Here is an 18,936-nt window from a genome sequence, read left to right on the forward strand (position 1 = left end):
TTCTATACGAATCTGATTGATGACTAGCCTTAATCGAAAGTTCTCTCTCGTGATTGGGATGGGTAATTAACTATAGGGGCTTGCGCCTATAGGAAACCAGAACTCAGATCATAAAGTCCTCACAAAATGAGGGCGAAATCTCTGGGTAGTGTCTTATCTACAAACCCATCTGCCTTCCAAAATTTACCTCGGAACATAGTTCGTTAAAACTCCCTCGCCGAATAAAAGAAAGAGCGCGCGGGGAGGCCGGGGCCGAATTTTCGGAGCCCACACACCATCATGATCCATTATAATGTCTTAAAACCAGGACCTATCTGGCCGTGTATGGCTGAAGAGAAATGTGTGGAGTAACCACTAGAGTACATAATGTGACAACAATACAAGTTGATGCAGTTCAAGTTCATTAGTCTTTGGCCACGTCTCTTTTCTGTATTCTTCTTTAAACGTATTTAAATTAATTCTCAGTGTGCTAAATGTTAGTCAGGTTTAATTTAGTATTTTATTTGTTGAAGCAAAAATTTGTAATTTTTCAATAAGCCACTTTTCTAGGAATAGGGCCTAGTGTCTTACAGTTGATTCTGGAGAGGGAATGAGATCAAAGTTTTCTTGTGGCCTCCATTTTGAGGATTATCTCGTTTCTAGAATTTCTACTTGCTACTACATGATGCAATGCGAATACCATCAATCTTTCATCAAGAGTCTATTATGTCTTCATCTTTTTATTTAAATTAATTATAAGCGTGTTAAATGGCATAAAGATTAGTTTACTATTTTCTATTTGTTTAGTAATTTTTCAATAAGCCATTCTATAAATAGAGAATACTGTCTTGTAATTAATTTATTGTTAAAGATAAAATAAGATTAGAGTTTGCTTCCGCCTACCCTCCAGAAATTCTCTCATTTCTAAGGATTCTACATTCATCTTCATATGTACCTTTTCCTCCCTAGCTTTGATGGATTCATTTGTCCATCACCTCAATCTTCATGTTACTTGTCCAATTATACTCGTATAACATGGCTATCAATGGCTATCAATGACGAATGGTGCAAGAGCTCCCTAAAAAATCACATAAAAAATGAATGATATACTAATAAGATGCACTTCATCGAACACAGTAAAGAAAGAGATACACTTATAATCAACTAAATATTCTGAAAACAACAAATTAGTTCTAATTCATATAAAGTAGAAAAAAAATGGAGTTGCACATTCACAAAGATATAGGCTAAACCATAGGTCAAGTCCTTAATCCTCATCATCATCACATCATCATCATCCCCTATGGGATAATCTTCTACATCAACTTCATCTTGTTCATGAAATAATATCCTAACCACAATATAGGCATGCATTCCTTTTCTTTTTCTTTTCCTGAGAAGAATTTTAAGTACCATATCTCCTTTTTAAGAAGGATTAGCCCTAGACAAATCTCCCAAGTAAGATCTTCAACAAAAAATATAAATTCATCATCTTTTATAGTTCATCATCCAATTTCACAATCAACCATTCATTGGCATCATCAATGTTATTTAGAGAAATTTGGTCAATAGAATCAAGATCATTGAGGAATTTCATCAAAGCTCTATTATATTTCATGAACGCCACATTCTTGAGATGATCGTGCTTATAAAGCTATAATAAAGTGTACAAAGGGTATTCTATTAAAAATTCAAATTTATTTAAATAACATATAAAAAAAATTGTTTATTTTGTAATAAATTTAGGGGTTACCAAATACACAGCATCAAAAAAATTCCATCATGATGGCTGTCAATAGATTTTCAAAAATGATACACTTTGTATCTTGACACACGACATTAGAAGCAACCCACATTGCCAATCTTTATTTTCAAGATATCGTTAAACTACATAGCATTCCTAAGACCATCACATCTAATCAAGATGTGAAGTTCCTTAGCCACTTCTAGAAGACACTATGGGGTAAGCTGGGAACAAAGTTACAATTCAGCTCCCTCGCACATCTGCAATCTGCAAACAGATGGACAAACGAAACTTGTCAATAGAATTCTAGAAAATCTCTTGAGGCGTTTTATAGAAAAAAATAGCAGAAAATAAGATCTAAATCTGCCTCAAGTAGAATTTGCTTATAACTAATCTCGCAATCAAACCATAGGACAAAGCCCTTTGAAGTTGTGTAGGGTCGAAATCCCCTATCACCAGTTGATTTAATTCATTCAGTCGCTCTATTAAATTGTTCCCCTGATGTTGAACAATGGATTCAAAAAATAAGTAAACTTCCTGCTCAAGTACAAAACCACATCAACAAACATAATCTAAAATATCAAGCTTAAGCCAACAAAAATAGGAAACATATTGAGAGATTTTATTTGGATTAAACTAAGAAGGAAAGATCTGCATTGGGCCCCTGCAGCAAAGCTAAGGCAGATGGGCTTTTTCGCATTATCAAACGCGTCAACGATAATGCTTATCAACTAGAACTACTGGGTGATTATCACATTTCAACAATTTTCAACATCTCAGACAAAACCCCTCATTATGTTGAATTAGTACCTTCCAAAGATAATGAATCCGCTCAAAGAAGGGGAGAACGACGCAAAGCAGGGCTTGGCCAGTTGGGTTAAAACCAATTGGACCCCACCTTTTATGTTCTCTTTTTTATTATTATTTAATGCGTTATCCTTTCTTTCTTTAAATAACATTATCTTTATTTTATTTTATTTCTTTATTTACTAGTTGAAAGCTTATAAAAAGAGGTTCCTTAACTCTGAAAATTCAGATTTTGGGATTTTAAAGGAATAGTTTAGAGTTGTTCTCTTGTATCTTGGATTCTTCCATGTGGTGGCCGACTCCTCCCCCTTTCTAGCCATCGAACCTTCATTCTAGCAGGGGTCACAGGTTTTCTAGCCTTTCTTCCTTGTGTTAAAAGGCTATCCGCCCTTTTTTCTCCAACCCTCTCCGTGTCACAATTCATCCCGACAAGACCCCCAATTGAATCAGGTCCTACTGTGTTTGGCATGTGACAGGCAAATTCCAAGATCTAATTTTAAGAATTTTTTTTATTTTTTTCTTCTAATTTAAACTTTAAAACAAACAACAAAACAAAAAGCTGCTAACAATATCCAGTGTATATATAAGAATACCTTATCCACAAACTTCTTTTGTTTTATTATCATCAAAATGTCAATACAAAACTTACACTACAATATATGACTACAGAAACCGAGAGCAAAGAAAAACATAACAAAAGCTAGCTATGGATATACAAAAAATCAAAAGAAGAATACATATGCATACTCATATTAGATCCTGAACTGCTAAATAGGCTTCCCAGACTCTGAAAACAAGAAACAAAACATCTATGAGCTACACAACTCAACATGCCACATTTAAACCTATCTAGATTTTCAAATCATTTCATTTATAGAATATGCAGCTGGATTTTAAAAGTTATTTCATAATAATCATTTCTTGAACAAAATCGGACTTGAAGTTATAAAAAACTTAACTAGCAGTATAGAGAAGTAAATAAACAAACAATTCATAGTTATAAGCAAAGTAACTAAATTCCTTCTTATAACTCTCAATGGCATCATCATAATAGAATGTGCATATAGCACTGCATCAAAATATAGCTTATAGCCACCATAACATGACTTACAGGCACCAGAACATGACCTATAGCTACCATAATATGGCTTATAGCCACCAAAACATACCTTACAGGTACTAGAATAACTTATTTCTTCTACACCAAATCTCCTCAGAACTTTTTATTTCAACCAATAAGGCACATAATGAATTACATTGTAGCAATTAAAGCATAAATAAACTCATTTCAAATTTTCAAAAATGTCATAATTGTAGGCAATAAAAATCCTACTAAGTAAAAATGCACTATTTTTGAATTTTAAAAAATTATCAAAGATTATACATAACATTATTTTAAAACGTTAATCGTACTACAACATTATTTTTTCAAGTTAGGATTATTTCCTATTCAATTAAAACAACATAATTCTCAAATTTTCTAGTGTAAAATTTTCAAGAAAATACCTAAATCTTCAAAACTAGTTCCTCTACAATATACAAAAAGTTACACAATAAAATTTTTGTGGATACAAATTTATTCTTGTTTTTTGGCGACAAAAATATAAATCTAATCAAAAAATTCGAGAAAACTCATTTTTTTTTAAAACTGAGATGGAAAAATGTCACCTACCTTGATCTAGACAATTTTAAGAACTGGGCCGCCATCAGAAAATGACCCGAAGCCGCTCAAATCGGATTTTCTCTATAGGATCCTGCCCTATCTCTCTCTAAGTTTGTTGCCTCAAATGAAATGAATTGAATGAATAGTAGTTTAAGATATTTTAAAATAATCAAATTTTCTCTGGTGTTGCAACGCCACATAGTGCTATCCACGCGCTCTTCAGAAAACCCACAGCATCGCCGCACCCACCACGGGCCAAATTAAATGTAGATTTTCTTGAGACACACATCGAGGCGCTGCCAAAATTAGCACCGCGATGGTCCAGGGGGAAATTTTCAAATTTCACAAACATGCAAACAAATCCTCAGGACCCACTCCAGAACACATGCAGGAGTTCAAAATGCAAAGATTCAAACAATAAGCTTCTTTGAATCGGACCAAACAGGTTGAACTGAATGTTAAATCTTGAGGTATCACACTTTGCCCACTGTAACCTTCAATTCTTCTTCCAGCAATCTTGAAGATTGTTGTCTTCTTCCAGCCAGCCACTTGAAGGCCGCTATTCCTTAGCCAGACAATCCAAATAGCTGTTGGTCCATTTCTTTCTGGTCAAAGAAAGCTACTATCCCCTTCTTCCTGGTCACGAAACCTACTGTACCCTTCTTCCTGGTCAAGAAAGCTGCAACATCCATCTCTGAATCATCTTTAGCCTTCAAGAAAACTTATCTTGACTAATTCTAGATTATTAGTCTTCTTCTCTTTGTTTTTATACACATTATTGGTGTAATTAAAACTTTCCATTACCAATTCTAGATTATTATCCTTCTTTCTTGGTTTTTGTACAGCTTAACAATGTTAGATTGAGAATGTCTGAATATCTACTCAATGTGATAAAGAAGATTGGGTAAATACTCAACGCCATTATATTTTATGCACCAGTGAATGGTAGATGATATCATCTCATGCTCATGTAGTCATGGCCTTCCAAGCAAATGCCTTGTAGGAAGTGTCAGAATATATCATGCGAAATGTGTCAAAAAGGGCAAAGTAATAGAGCCATGTGACATCTCATTTTTTTTCATTAAAGCCATGCAACATAAGGTTGTCAGAACATTAGATTCTATGTGCTCGATTATAGTGAGTCGAGTGTCTTCATGCTAATTAAATTCATAGACATGCCAGAATAAATAAAAATATGGTTCAGTTGATGGCCACGAACTTAGGCTGAGATATAAAGAGTGTGATTGTACTCTATAGCACCCAATGGAGGTTTTCATTGTAGAATGTAATGCATGAACCTCCTAAAAATAGTGAATTTTCTCATGAACTCCTCTGCAAAGTGAGTTAAATGGAACTCAGACTCCAGTAATAGCTTCGCTAAGATCTCCCATAGTAAAGGGATATAGCATCAATGCATCATACATACTAACATCGATGGTAGCTTTCATAGATGAGAAAGGACATTATAGTAAACAGCATATGGTGTAGACAAGCCCTTCTCCTATGCAGAAGAATATCGTCATCTTGGGTGATAATTTTCTAGCCCTTAACTTCATGGGTTTAACATTCAGTAGTGGCATGAATTTACCACTGAGCAATTGAAACTGTTCCACTTCTTCACACCCTACGGGTGTATCGTTAGAGGAAGAATTGTGGGCTAGAAGTCCGAAAATGGACCCTGTTGCAATCGTGTCTTCTATGTTCGCTATATCAGGAACAAGGCTTATTTTATCACCAGAATCATAAAATATACGAGACACATCATACTGTAAAAGAAGTGCAACCACATCTTTTCCAATAATTATCTCGTAAGCATCCATATAGCACACATTTTTAAAACTAAAACATCAATTATTTGATCGGAATAGAAACATCATGAGAAATAACTTTGACAAATACTATTTGTATTCCTATGTTCACCAGCAAGATATTCCTTAGGCATATCTATCTCTTCAACAAGAAACTTAAAATCTAGCCAATCTTTAAATACAAAGCAATCATCAATCATACAAACTAACTTCCTATGATACTAATAATAGTTAGGATCTAATTTATCTGATTGCTTTATTTTCTTGAGTGAGGATAACTCCATCTGCTTCATCAATTTTTTGAAAATCTAACCTACATAGACTCTTTCTCCTCTTGTGTAGAAAACTTTAAAGGTTGCCATGGAGGAGAGGGCTCAACTGTACCTATTATCCTTTTGGCCATTTTGGCAACTGAATATGCTACATGGTCCGCTTTTTCGGTTGGACGCTATTGAAAGGCCTTACCTTCCTAAATTTGTCTAAAGAACTGGAAGGTACATCAGTGCTAGACTGCTAGGTAATGCCAAATATGTCTCATCATCTTGTATACATGCTGTTTTGTTAAGAAGCTTTTCAAATGACTTGATAGAGGAGACTTTCAAGGCCCTTGATATGCTTAAGAAGAAGCCCTTCTGCATGCTGCACCTAAAGCAGAGGCTCGCACTTCATGTAAATCTCTGTTGATCAAGCCAACCAAGACTGTATAAATTGATCGAATGAATATTATGATCATAGAGAGATGCATCATTGAACAAAATGTGTGATCCAACAAAAATTTTGATCACATCATGGAGCACGAACAAGTGAAAATTGCAATCATAATCATGATGAGATGCATGATCAAACGAACATCATGAACACAACAAGATGCATGATTGAGTAAAGATTATGATCGCAATTAGATCTGCGATTAATCGAAGCAAGGGTATATGTGTGTGACTCGGATATGGTCCCAATCAAGAAGCTTGAGTTGAAATCGTCAAGTGTATAGGTACCACAATCGAAATAGAAAAGACTCAAAGCAAGCCAAAGTGTATGATGGTCGAGCTTAAGTACTACGAAAGCGAGGTCAAAAACCCTCTTGTTCTTTTTTTTTTTGTTCCAAAATTGATTAATTTGGCTAAATTTCAAATATATTATAAATTCTCTACCGTGCATCGTTATAGCCACATGCTCTACCTCTCATAGCCACCATCACTGTTTGTTGTTTGTTGTTGGACTCAACTACAGTTTTCATTTGCCGTTGGTCGCAACGGCCACCGCCAACCACTATCGTCAAGCGCCATCATCGGGCTTTACATTGAATTTATTTTACTTCAAACCAAACACAAAAAATAATCTCCAATATTTATCTTACACTCGCTCAAATAACTCTTAAACATTTAAAATACACTACATTTATTTTATATTATATTCATTTTACTCTGCATTCCTTAATCATCAAACCAAATAGTGCCATAGCCAACCATATAAATCATTAAAAGCTCAAAGTTTAGTATTCCTTATTTATCATATTTGCAAATCTTCCAGCTTCTTTGGGATTATTTTTCATTATCTCAATAGTATTTGAAACATGGTCATGAGCCAATTGCAAATCATGTTACTCCCACACATCAGTTTAGACCAGTAAATTCATCAACCAAGAACCTTTAACCAGTTTTAGTTAAAGATAATATATGAACTCAATGAACCTTAAGAAATGAGGTAATCATATGGGTTTTACATTGATGAGAAAATGTTCATAACTACTTGAAGCTTGTGTTCCCTTGTGCAAGTCAGCATTTTGGCCGTTCTTTTAAACATAACAATTTCACGAAATCTCAGAACTTTCTTAAATACAATATATAGCCAATAAAAGCAAGACAACAACAACTAAAAAAAACTTTTTCGTATTCAAAGGAAATCAGAACTTACAGAAAGGTCAAATTGTTGCGAGAGAACATCACTTCTACAACGATACACCAACGATGAACTTCCGGACTCTAAATTTATGAGAGACACTCCAAAATTGGTTCCTGCAACAAAAGAAAAGCTGATCAAAATTACTTTTAAGCCATAATTGCAAATATCTAGGCATCAACTGACATTATACCCACTAACTCATCAAAGTGGAAGGTCATAGCAAATTAGTTGCAATATTCACATTTCAAATTCAACTGGTATCCAATAGAATGATAAAATATGTCCATGTTTATACAATTATAACCAAATCACAGATGAGCATTTGTTTTAAACAACTGATTTTATCTTCCAAATAAATACACGAGTTGATAGGAGATAAGAGAACAAGACCTCATAATATTCATGTGCATAGTAGGATACACATCCTACCTTGAAAATCAGACGAAAAACATACATACTTTGATAGGATCCTCGATCCAAATTGACCAATTCGAGTTTGCTCCAGATCCCAAAAGAAAGAAGAAAAAAATTAGATACAAAAAAGGGGGAATTCATTTATCCGGTTCCCCTCATCCACTCCATTGGAGTATTCATAGGCTTAAGCTCATTGTTATACTAATTAACCTATTGTTAACTGCTAAACTAATCATAAATGAATTCACATCATACTTTTGAGTGCAAAAGTTCAACTATGAAATTATGAATTGAATATTGACGTACATGTACCATAGCATTTCTACATCAAATAAAACATGTTCATAATCAAGTAAATTACAATCAGAATAAATGTATTAGCTTTTTTTTTTTACTTTTTAACTTATATTTTTCATTGAATGGGCTTCAATCTTGTTGTATTCCTGGCTTTAGTTATACACATGTACCATCATAAAAAAATAAATACCAAAAAAGACATTGCTGTGAAAAGTCTAGTTAGTCTCCACATTTTCATTGAATTTAATTGCCCCATTATTTTCATTTGCATCGCAGACAATATTACCCCATACTCATAACAAGCATGCCCATGCCCTACTCAGAAAACTTGGAACTATTTCCCAATTTTGCATCACAGACAAACCTACAAGGCTTACCTTTCAAACATGCTACGACAAGCAAAAGAAGCGAGCAAATCAAACTCACAACATCAATAGGGAACACAATAGAGATTGAAAACTAACCAATTGCTGCTTTTGTACTGCAACAGCTGGTATCAGCAGTCCATATTGTACAATCACTTGATGAAACTTTGTTCATCCTTCTACTTAAGCCTGAAGAATTTTCACTAAAATTCAAAGGCTCTCTAAGGTTCAGAACATAAACAGATCCACCACTAACGCCTGAACCAAGAGTGGTCACCATGTAATCGATTGTTAAGTACTTCAATATTCAGCAAATTGGGGAAGCCTGACAAAATACACTGCTAGAGAAATGCATGCTTCTTCAGTGAGAGATGAAAAGCACGTATCCCAAATGACATAAAAAATAGAGCATTGGGAAAAATAATTAAACTAAAAGAGGAATAAAAAATAATATAGGATACAAGGCATGTTGAAAGTTTGAAAGATTATCAGTTGTATTTGGAGTATTTCTTCCAATCCTTTTAATACAAGATATGCTGGAAGACAGACTTGTAAATGCTGCTGAATTTGAAAAGATCCCAGGTGCACCATCATGAAAGTCTCTAGGAGAGGGCCAAACTGGTGCCGGCATGTAGTTGGGCCCATAATCACAGCGTTGTCGAACATTTTTTATTTCATACAGACTGAGAAATAATTATACAATACATATGTTTAGCTAATCTGAAAATGAACAGTTCAAAAGAACAAAATAGCGACAATTGCTAAGTGCAATCAAAATCACAGTCAATAAAGACTAGGAGAAGTCAGGCATTAAAACTCTCAAACCAACAGAAATTATGACATTACTGAGAATGTGCAGGTGTCATCATTTATTACTCTCTCAAAACTGAGTATACAAGTATCCCCCCCCTAGTAGATATTGACGCAACAAATACTTTTGACAACAAAATATGCCATAGCATAAAGAGAAGGCTAAAAAATCACAAGAGTTACAAAAAAAATAATATTTTCTATCTATTTTGCCCATGTAAGTTGAATTGTTCTGCAACTCTATTTGTGATGCATCCTTTTGTGTTTGATTGTAGTGGCGTGCTCAAAAGAAAAACCAACATAGAAAGAAAAAGAGGAAAAAATGTCCACCTACGGGGTAAGGAGAAAAGAAAAATCCGGTTTCAAACCCATCAGAAGCTTAAATAATTCAGCAAATACCAAGGACAGTCAGTTTGCATTCACAAACAAGTTGTATTTCGTACTGCAATGCTTTTCAAAACTTTGTCAGATGAAATTGCACATGCAGACCATCTATGGCGTCATGGCCATGGAGAACAGACTCATGGAGGAGCTCGTCCATCTCAAGTAGCAATGGTTTGGTCAAGTAAAGGTGTAGCATAGAACAACATAACATTACCTAATAAAGTTTTAGGTTAGCAGAATAAAGGAAAAATAATTGTGGGATAAAAGAAGGGTATATAGAAGAAATTATAAAAGAAATGAGTCAAAAAGGAGATCAACAAAATGATGATAATCATGCAAAGGGCATATGTTTAGCATAATTTGAAAAGTGAAGATGAAGGATATGACATGGAGTAGAGTGCAAAAACAGCACATAATAGCAAAATTGGTGATGTGATAAGAATGGATAGAAGAAATAGCTTAAAGGTCAATAAGAGGTAATGAGGAAACAAAGGTAAGGAAATGATCAACGACTAGTGTAGATAGATTAAAACCATAACAAGATCAATATCCATGATATCTTTTGATTGACTAAGTAAGATCTCTCAAAGATTTTTGGCTCTATGATGTTACATGTAATAGTAAAATTAAAAAGAGCTTATTTTCAAGTAGTTAAATTTCTATACAAAGACAACAAATTATAAAGCTGTATCATATCAATCTCATCATAGCCAATATTAAAGGTTTCTTCTCAAGCTAAACAAAAGATCAAGGAGCTTTCTTCTTCTTAGATGTCATTCTACAAGATCTATTGATGTTATAATAATAAATTTTTCTCCATAAAGTATTTCTATTAAACTATAACTAGCCTATATCAATTTTTCCTCGCACTGCATCAATTGATAGTAAAGCCTCAATTTTGAAGTTTGTGAATGGCCTACTAAATCAAAATTTTGATCAACCATTAAACTCAATTGCATGCAATAATTCAAATATTCATCAACACCAGCCTTACTCTATCACCTCTCATGAAAAAAAAAACTTAAAATCATTAAATTGTTCTGATTCATCTCCATCATAAAAAATAATAAAATAAAATACTATTAATCATCCCTCTCCACTAAAACTGAACCCCCATCATCATGCTGTGTTGGTTATAAATTACAATCACCAAAAATTGTACATTTAAATTACTTATATTTATTTTCATTGTCTCTTTCATAGTTGCTGAAATGTACTTCAAAATATTACTATCATGATAAGCATCTAGTCAAAGATGCCTGCATCTTTGCACCAATGCTGGTCAAGCTATTGGCGCCATCTTCTTGCTTGCTTGAGCGCTAAAGAAATATCTAAACAATAGGTCATGCCAGTTTCTACATAAATCGTTAAGGTCTGTGATGCACTACTAGTCAATGAAGTTCACTAATATCATTATGTACTATGATCCACCACCAACAAATGTTGGCCTCATCATCTTCTCATAGACAATTATTGAAATGCTCTGACGTTGAGTATCAAGTCTACCGCCATCCAGAAACACCAAATTCTATCATCATCTCTTCTGCATGTCACTTGATAATCTGCAGCCTCGGTTGGATTTGTCACTTGATTTTGCTCAAAACAGGAATCCAATGTACCATGGCCCATAAATAATCAAATGACAAGCCTGTAAAGAATTGTAAGGCTCATTATACGGTTCAATCCTTATCTAACTTGAGCTCCAGTCTATGCAACGACATTGGATGTGAGTGCATAGAATCCTACATCTAAAATTACTCACATAATTTAAAGGATTTCCTATTGCAAACGAATTTATTGAATTTAATTTATTTTCTAGGCTAAAATGTTTATTCTATTTACTATGTGACGAATTTAGTCTGATTGTAAAAAAAAATGTTTTATTTCATTTTATCATATCTATTTTTTCTTATCTTTTTGCATTATTTTTCAATTAAATATTAAAATCTCCAAATCACCACTGTGACACTCTCTGAGCATGCATCAAGTAAATTTTTCATAGGTTTTAACAATATGAGCTACTTTCTGATTGTGAAATAGTCCAATTTTCAGGTCAACAATTACATTTTCTTTATAATTGACAAAACCGAAAAACCTCACATAAATATATTATCAAGCCTTTTTCATATCCAAATTTTACAGCTAGATAATCACTGCACAACAATATCTTGGATAAATATGTGCAAAATTATGAAGAATTCCAAGTTAATCATAAACAAAAAATATCTGAGGTTTACATAAGTATATGCTAACAGAACCTTCAACCTAAATTAAAATTATGATAGCAAAGCCTAGCCAAATAAAACTTTATTGCTAACTACTTATAGAAATATAGTGTTAAATGATAGGAACTTACCAAGTTACCATAAATATTATTAGTGTTATTGCGCCTAACATGGTTCGTGGACAAAGTTAGCTTCATGATGATTATGAAAACCATTTTCAAAAATTAAAATATATCTGACACCACATACCACAAGAATATTATAGGGTTGCAACCTTTAAAGAAAACGAGTATTTTTCATTCATGAAAGGACCTTCTCTGCATTCAATCTCTAAAGCAGGATTGAAAGGCTCTAAAGCACCATCTGAGAAAGCAAAATAAAGCCAAGGAATTTAAAGTTTCATGAGTTGAGACCCAAATTTTGAAGAAGATCATAAAAAAACAAATTTAGAACAACTTCAGCATCTCGAGAAGAATTAAGATATAAAATTTTCATTAGTATACTTAGCCTAATAGATTTCCCAGCCTCTGATAGTAAAGCATCAGTTTCCATGTCAATTGAGACCAGCTGACACAATCCTTTAAATATAATAATCAAACAACTGTAAAACAGGATAATCATTACTTCTCCTCCATCCACGTAATACAGAACCCGATTTGGTTTCCAAAAAATATGCACACTTATTCAAAGTGAAGATTGCATACCGCAGCAGCACCATTTTAGCCTCCAATAATACTTACAGGACTGTTCACATTTGGAGTTATTGAGCAAAATCTATATATTACCACAACTGATCTCAATGAAGTATGAGTACAATAAGCTTCTGACTGCTTGAAGGTGTGCGCTCCTTTTTCACTTTCTCACAAACAATAATTGGAAGATTAATTTACTCAAATTGGAGAAACTGATGAAGATAGATCCAAACCACTTCAAAAAAGATCAATGATACTAGATTTCAGTTGATTAGTTGAGATTCTGTTAAGAAACCGAACCTTTCAAAAAAGGTAGACAGTACTGTTTTGTTGTGCCTTTCTTGTCTTTTTTGTTTCCTTGAACCTCAATTATTTTCATTGCAGCAATTAGGTGTATAAGCAGATACTTGAGAAACACTTTATTTCAGGGACATCTCATATCCAAATAAATAATATAAATGATCTTTAGTTGTGTTAACTCTAAATGTAAAAGGCTTTCTTCTTCCATGGAAAAGTAATTCCAAGAATCCAATCACTATAAGACTAATAGGCATTCCTCATAAAAGCAAATCCAAGAAAACATAACTATAGTACAAATCAATTTTTCATATTCCTCTCCTCATACTGCATTAGTAGTTGAATGTTCGAAATTGGTTAACATCAGAATCGCTAATAATTAAGCACTAAATGCATGTAAGTGTTTCTAATCCATCTGTTTATCACTTTATTGTTGTCCATGCTTTAGCAGCAGCAACAATGGAAGAGTTTCTAATCTGCGTTTTGATTGCAGAATTATAAGAAGCCAAAGGGGAAGTAGTTAGTTTAGATGAGGATATGCGCTGCTTGATACTGCAGTAGATGAAGAGATGGGTGGCTTTATAATGAAAGAATAAGTCAATTAGTTGCTATTTAAATATGAATAGGTCTAAAAAATGTATGGCAGCAAATGTTGTTAAGAAAATGAATGGTTGAAATCTTTTATTTACAAAGTTGTAAGCCCCTTTCAATAATAGTAGATAGGATTATTCTAATAAATTGCTACTAAAATTACTAGGATAATAATTATTAATACAAATTTTATAATAATACACATTATGTTCATTCAACCAACTCACATTAGTGTAACAATATTCTTTTACCAGAGAGCTTGAGCTCTTAAAGCACTTCAAACAACGACCCTGATAGTGATTTCACCATTCATTTGTTTTCCTCCACAGAACTATGCAGTACACCAACAAAAGAGTACAAAATACACAGCACAATACAACACGGCTAAATTTAATCTTAAAGAAATTCACAAAGATAATAAAAATAATAAATATTAAAGCTTAATGATAAAGAATTTTTTTTTCTTTTTTTTCTTTTTTTTATTTTTTTTTTAGCTTAATGCTAAAGAATGAACTCAAAAAACAATACTAAGAAACAGGTAAAAAAAAAGGCTCACCTTATCGAGGAATTAATACCACCCATTGCTAGAAGATGTGTTTCTTTTAAACCTTGCAATGTTTGAACAACTCCATGCATTTCTTCAAGTGCAGAATCAGAAACAAAGTTTGTGTTATGGTACTTCCATACCTATTATCAAATGGGATGTGCGAGTTTCCTTCAAATTTGAGAAACTAAATGAAAATAAATTTGACAAAATGCCAGATCAAATGAACATCGAAGTTCTTAAAGTTGCCGTGAATAGAACATTCTCAAAGCTTCAATATAGATATGAGATCAAAAAGAGGGGTGCTCTTGGCACAAAACAAGTACAGATATTGTAAAAAGAAAGATCTTAATTAGAAGCTCAGCAAAAAAGTGAGTGAAGGCATATCAAAGTGGGTTTTATACACAGAAGTGCACAATATAGAAGTACAAACTCAAAGATGAAAGGATACCTTATTTAATAATTTAAAACAGTAACGGAGTACATACCTCTGGATGAGAGGCGAGCAACTTCTGGTACTCTTCCTGAAAGCTATATAGACCTTTTCTAGAAATCAGAAGTCCACCATTTATCTCCCTAGATTGAAGCAACTTGGAAGATTCCATTAACTTTTTCCACCTTGCCGAATGCACATGATGTCTCTGTAAACCATAATAAATCTTCATAACAATTACATCTAAATACATGTATTAGAAAGTCATGTGAAACATAATCTCAATATTAATCAATTAATTCAATTAAACAATCATTTGCCACGAATGTCACCACAAACACTTAGAGCATAAGGAAAGATTAATTGACAAATACTACTCCATCAAGATGAGAATGAAAAGTGTAAGATTTTTATTAATACCAAAAAAACTCTAGTTTCACAAATATGGTCTTTCGCAATCACTCAAATAGAATAAATTTTGCCAGGATATCCTCATACGTTTTGATTCAAAATTGAGCTAATTTTATAGCATCTATCTACAGAATTATAGGATAGCCCACTCTCCCAAGATTTCATATAGTCATGTTGTTTCTTATACTTTTTTTTTGTCATTTTTATATTTATCAATGTCTAATAGTTTAATCGTATTTACTTTTTGCCTGCAGACATTAGAAATTGTTTTTCAAAGATTTTAAGAAATTCGATAGACATAACGAAAATCTCTTCCAGAGATTTTATCTCATACTTCTTATATTACAATTATAGTGCCAAATGTTTAATGGTCTAGTTATATTGCCTAATAGTTTATGTTTAATTATCTTTTAAATTCGATTGTATTGTCTAATTAATTAGTTATATTGAGGTATATCATGAGACGCGTTAAATCAATGACGTGTAATAAAATTAGCCTCATCTTGATTAAAAAAAAAGTTTTTGGATATCCTAACAAAAAATTTTTTTTTACTCAAATATATATGCTTGAGCTTTTATACAAGTACAAAAATGGAGTTCTTTGGAAAATATTCTAATTCCTCAATAAAAAAGCATAAGAATTCATTCATATAAAGAATATCAAGAATTAACCATAAAAGAAGTTTGGCCATTTCTAATGGTCACTCACTTCATGATCAGTTCTATGAGTTACACACAAAAGTTTTGGGAACATTTCAATTCAACCTACAAAATTTGACATTGACCTTTGGAAATATTTCAATTAAACAAGCTCAATTCTTAGTCTATAGAAATCTCTTTTCCCAGAAGGATGAAGAACGGAGTAAATAGAAAACTTTTGTTCAATATTCTATTTTGCTACAAGGTCAAATTTATATATGTTTCTTGTGCTAAGATTCAATGGCTTCCTTTAGATATGACCATTTAGTGCAACAAGCTTAAAATAGACTTTGAGCAAACAGCCCTTAAATATAGATCCACACAACTTATTTTTAGGCCCAACCCCAATACTTGAAACTTGACTTAGTCAACTCATACACCAAGTGATGGAAGTGGGTGGCATTTTGGTTAGTTAAGTTGCTAGCTTAGCTATGGATGTTTAGTTTGAGATGCATGGATATGTTCTAGATTTGGTGATGCAAAGGTGGAAGGCTTAGAGGGGTTTGGTAGAAGAAACACCAAGGCTACCTTAACTTGGGCTAGTTTGGACTAATTTGAAAGATTATTTTTAGGAAAAGAACTTTGGTGAAATAAAAGACTAAAACTTATGGTTGAAAGATAACTTATAATGTTAACTTATGATCTAGAGTATGTGGTACAGATTTATAGATTTTAAGGAGTATCTACATGTAGGAAATAAGTTTAGGCCTCAAATCTCCCTAGTTTGGCAAAGAGCTTCAAGGGAGAGATTGGGATGAATGTAAGAGTTTGGTTGCTAATTTGTTGGTCTTAGAGAATGCTTATGAACTGGAGTAAGATGTGTGAAAATTTTATAGCATGAGTTAGATAGGAGTGACAAACAAATTAAAAGAAATATAAAGATAAATATATAACTCACCAAACAAGGACAAAATACTTGAAGCCACCAAACACCAAGCAAATTAAAAACACTTATCCACCAAAATATTTCATTCATCACTAAAAATTACAAAACGTAGTAGCTCATATTTATAGGTATGGACTACCACATTTGGAGGAAAATAAAGAAGGGAAGAAGAGGTGATGGCCATCAATATCAATGAAGGAGTTCCAACTACGTTTTTTTTTTTAGCTTCCCCCATTCCTAAATATATGATGGCCGGTCATACATGCCCTTACATGTAAAAATAAAATACAAATTATATTTAAAATATTCTTAATTTTGGGCTTTTTATTGAGCTCTTGATTGGCCTACTATAGTTGGGCATTTTCTTTGAACTCTTCTTTAGGCTTTAGCTATGAATCTTATAATTAGAATTTTAACTAGATTTTCTTGATTACATAATGTGCTACATCACCTAGAGAATTTCAAGCTTTGGATATTCTTATCAACCCCGAGCTATGCATGGATTACAATAACCTCGTGCAATATTAGAAGCATCATTCTAACCATCCTTGTTTCAAAAAAGCAAACTTTACAAATGAGCAAAAATCTCTGTTGTAACTGTCATGCAAAACTTAAAAAGATTGGCCTTTGCAACAATAGCCTTAATTCCACGGACTTTTTATTACGAATTCTTCTTTAATTGCACAAATAAAGTAGGAGAAAAGAGGGGAAAAAAACTCTAGACATTTACCCTGCCCGAACCCGAGCGTTCCTCTGGTGGAGAAGAGATGGACGAGAAAGGGCGAGCGCGTTTCGATCCCGGAAGTGGACCTTTGATAGGAAAATATCGATTCTTGTCCGGGTCGAAATAGAAGCCAGGGAGATCTAATAAGAATGATTTCGATTCAGAATTGATACTGAATTAGAAAGAAGAAGAAAAAAATCAAAGACTATCAAACATACAAACCTTTTTGCGGTGCCATTGTTTCGTTTACTGAGAGAACGGAGACGTGGGAGAATCCCTAGCTTGTAGTTTGTAACATAACTCGTTAGAAAGGGGAAAAATCGAGGCGGCGCGCGGGGGGAGGGGGATACCAAAGCATTGAAGAACGATTATATAATGAACAGCTTTTGCGGTGCTTTGCTGCAGGCGGTAATATAAGTGTGTATAATAAAAAAATTAATTAATTTTTTATATATTACAGTCATAAGTAAATTCAATGTTTTGAAATTTTATTATCATTAAATTTTTATTAGCATATCTTAACAAATATTTTTTTTAAAAAAAAGGCACCACAATTGGAATGAAAATTGTTTATTCTTTCCCTTATTTCTAAATTACTTTCAAATTTTTATTTTAATAAAATAATAATTAAAGATTTAAACACTGTCATTGTCAGGTCCCAAGTCCTGGATGAGAAAAGTGGAGGGTTGCGTTACGTAGTCGACAGCCAGTGTAAAATTTGTCGAAAAAATCAGGACATGAATCCTTTAAAAAATTGTGTTCAAAGTGATGGTGAAAATTTATGGGAATATTATCAGCAAAATTCAAGTTGGATGGTTGAAGCGGAGGAATGCATCGGGCTTATTGTGCGATAGAAAAGTCCCCCTCAAACTTAAGGAAAAATTCTATAAGATGGTGGTGAGACCTACAATGCTTTATGGTGTCGAATGTTGACCATTAAAAGAGAAGCATAATACTAAGAAGTGTTGCAAAGATGAGGATGCATAGGTGGATGAGTGATTTGACCCTTAGAGATAGGATACAAAATGAGCATATAAGTGAAAAGGTTGGAGTAGCTCCAGTGGAAGATAAGATTAGAGAGAGTCGCCTTAGATAGCTTGGTCACATTAAACGAAGGCTTCCTGATGACTCAGTTAGGAAAGTTGATGTATTAGATTTGACTTATGCTAAGATAGGTAGAGGTAGACCTAAAAAGACTTGGTTAGAAAATACAGAGTCAAAATCGGAGTCCGTTTGGCAACTCAAATTGTGGTTTGAACCT

General features: G+C 33.3%; 1 protein-coding gene across 1 annotated transcript in view; it reads right to left on the minus strand.

The window, feature by feature from the left end:
- LOC110105375 overlaps positions 1 to 18,057 on the minus strand; it is a 24,917-nt gene extending 6,860 nt beyond the window's left edge. Inside the window, exons 1-8 of the mRNA XM_020834848.2 lie at positions 17,898 to 18,057; positions 17,682 to 17,815; positions 15,011 to 15,163; positions 14,535 to 14,665; positions 9,441 to 9,662; positions 9,317 to 9,320; positions 9,079 to 9,277; positions 7,916 to 8,016 (exon numbers count right to left, since the gene is read on the minus strand). Coding sequence (XP_020690507.2) covers positions 7,916 to 8,016; positions 9,079 to 9,277; positions 9,317 to 9,320; positions 9,441 to 9,662; positions 14,535 to 14,665; positions 15,011 to 15,163; positions 17,682 to 17,815; positions 17,898 to 17,913 — 960 coding nt within the window. The 5' untranslated portion in view covers positions 17,914 to 18,057. The remainder of the gene's footprint in view (positions 1 to 7,915; positions 8,017 to 9,078; positions 9,278 to 9,316; positions 9,321 to 9,440; positions 9,663 to 14,534; positions 14,666 to 15,010; positions 15,164 to 17,681; positions 17,816 to 17,897) is intronic.
- Positions 18,058 to 18,936: the final 879 nt, after the last annotated feature.

Source organism: Dendrobium catenatum, unplaced genomic scaffold, assembly GCF_001605985.2.
Source record: "Dendrobium catenatum unplaced genomic scaffold, ASM160598v2 fragScaff_scaffold_1013, whole genome shotgun sequence".
Classification (NCBI taxonomy): domain Eukaryota; kingdom Viridiplantae; phylum Streptophyta; class Magnoliopsida; order Asparagales; family Orchidaceae; genus Dendrobium; species Dendrobium catenatum.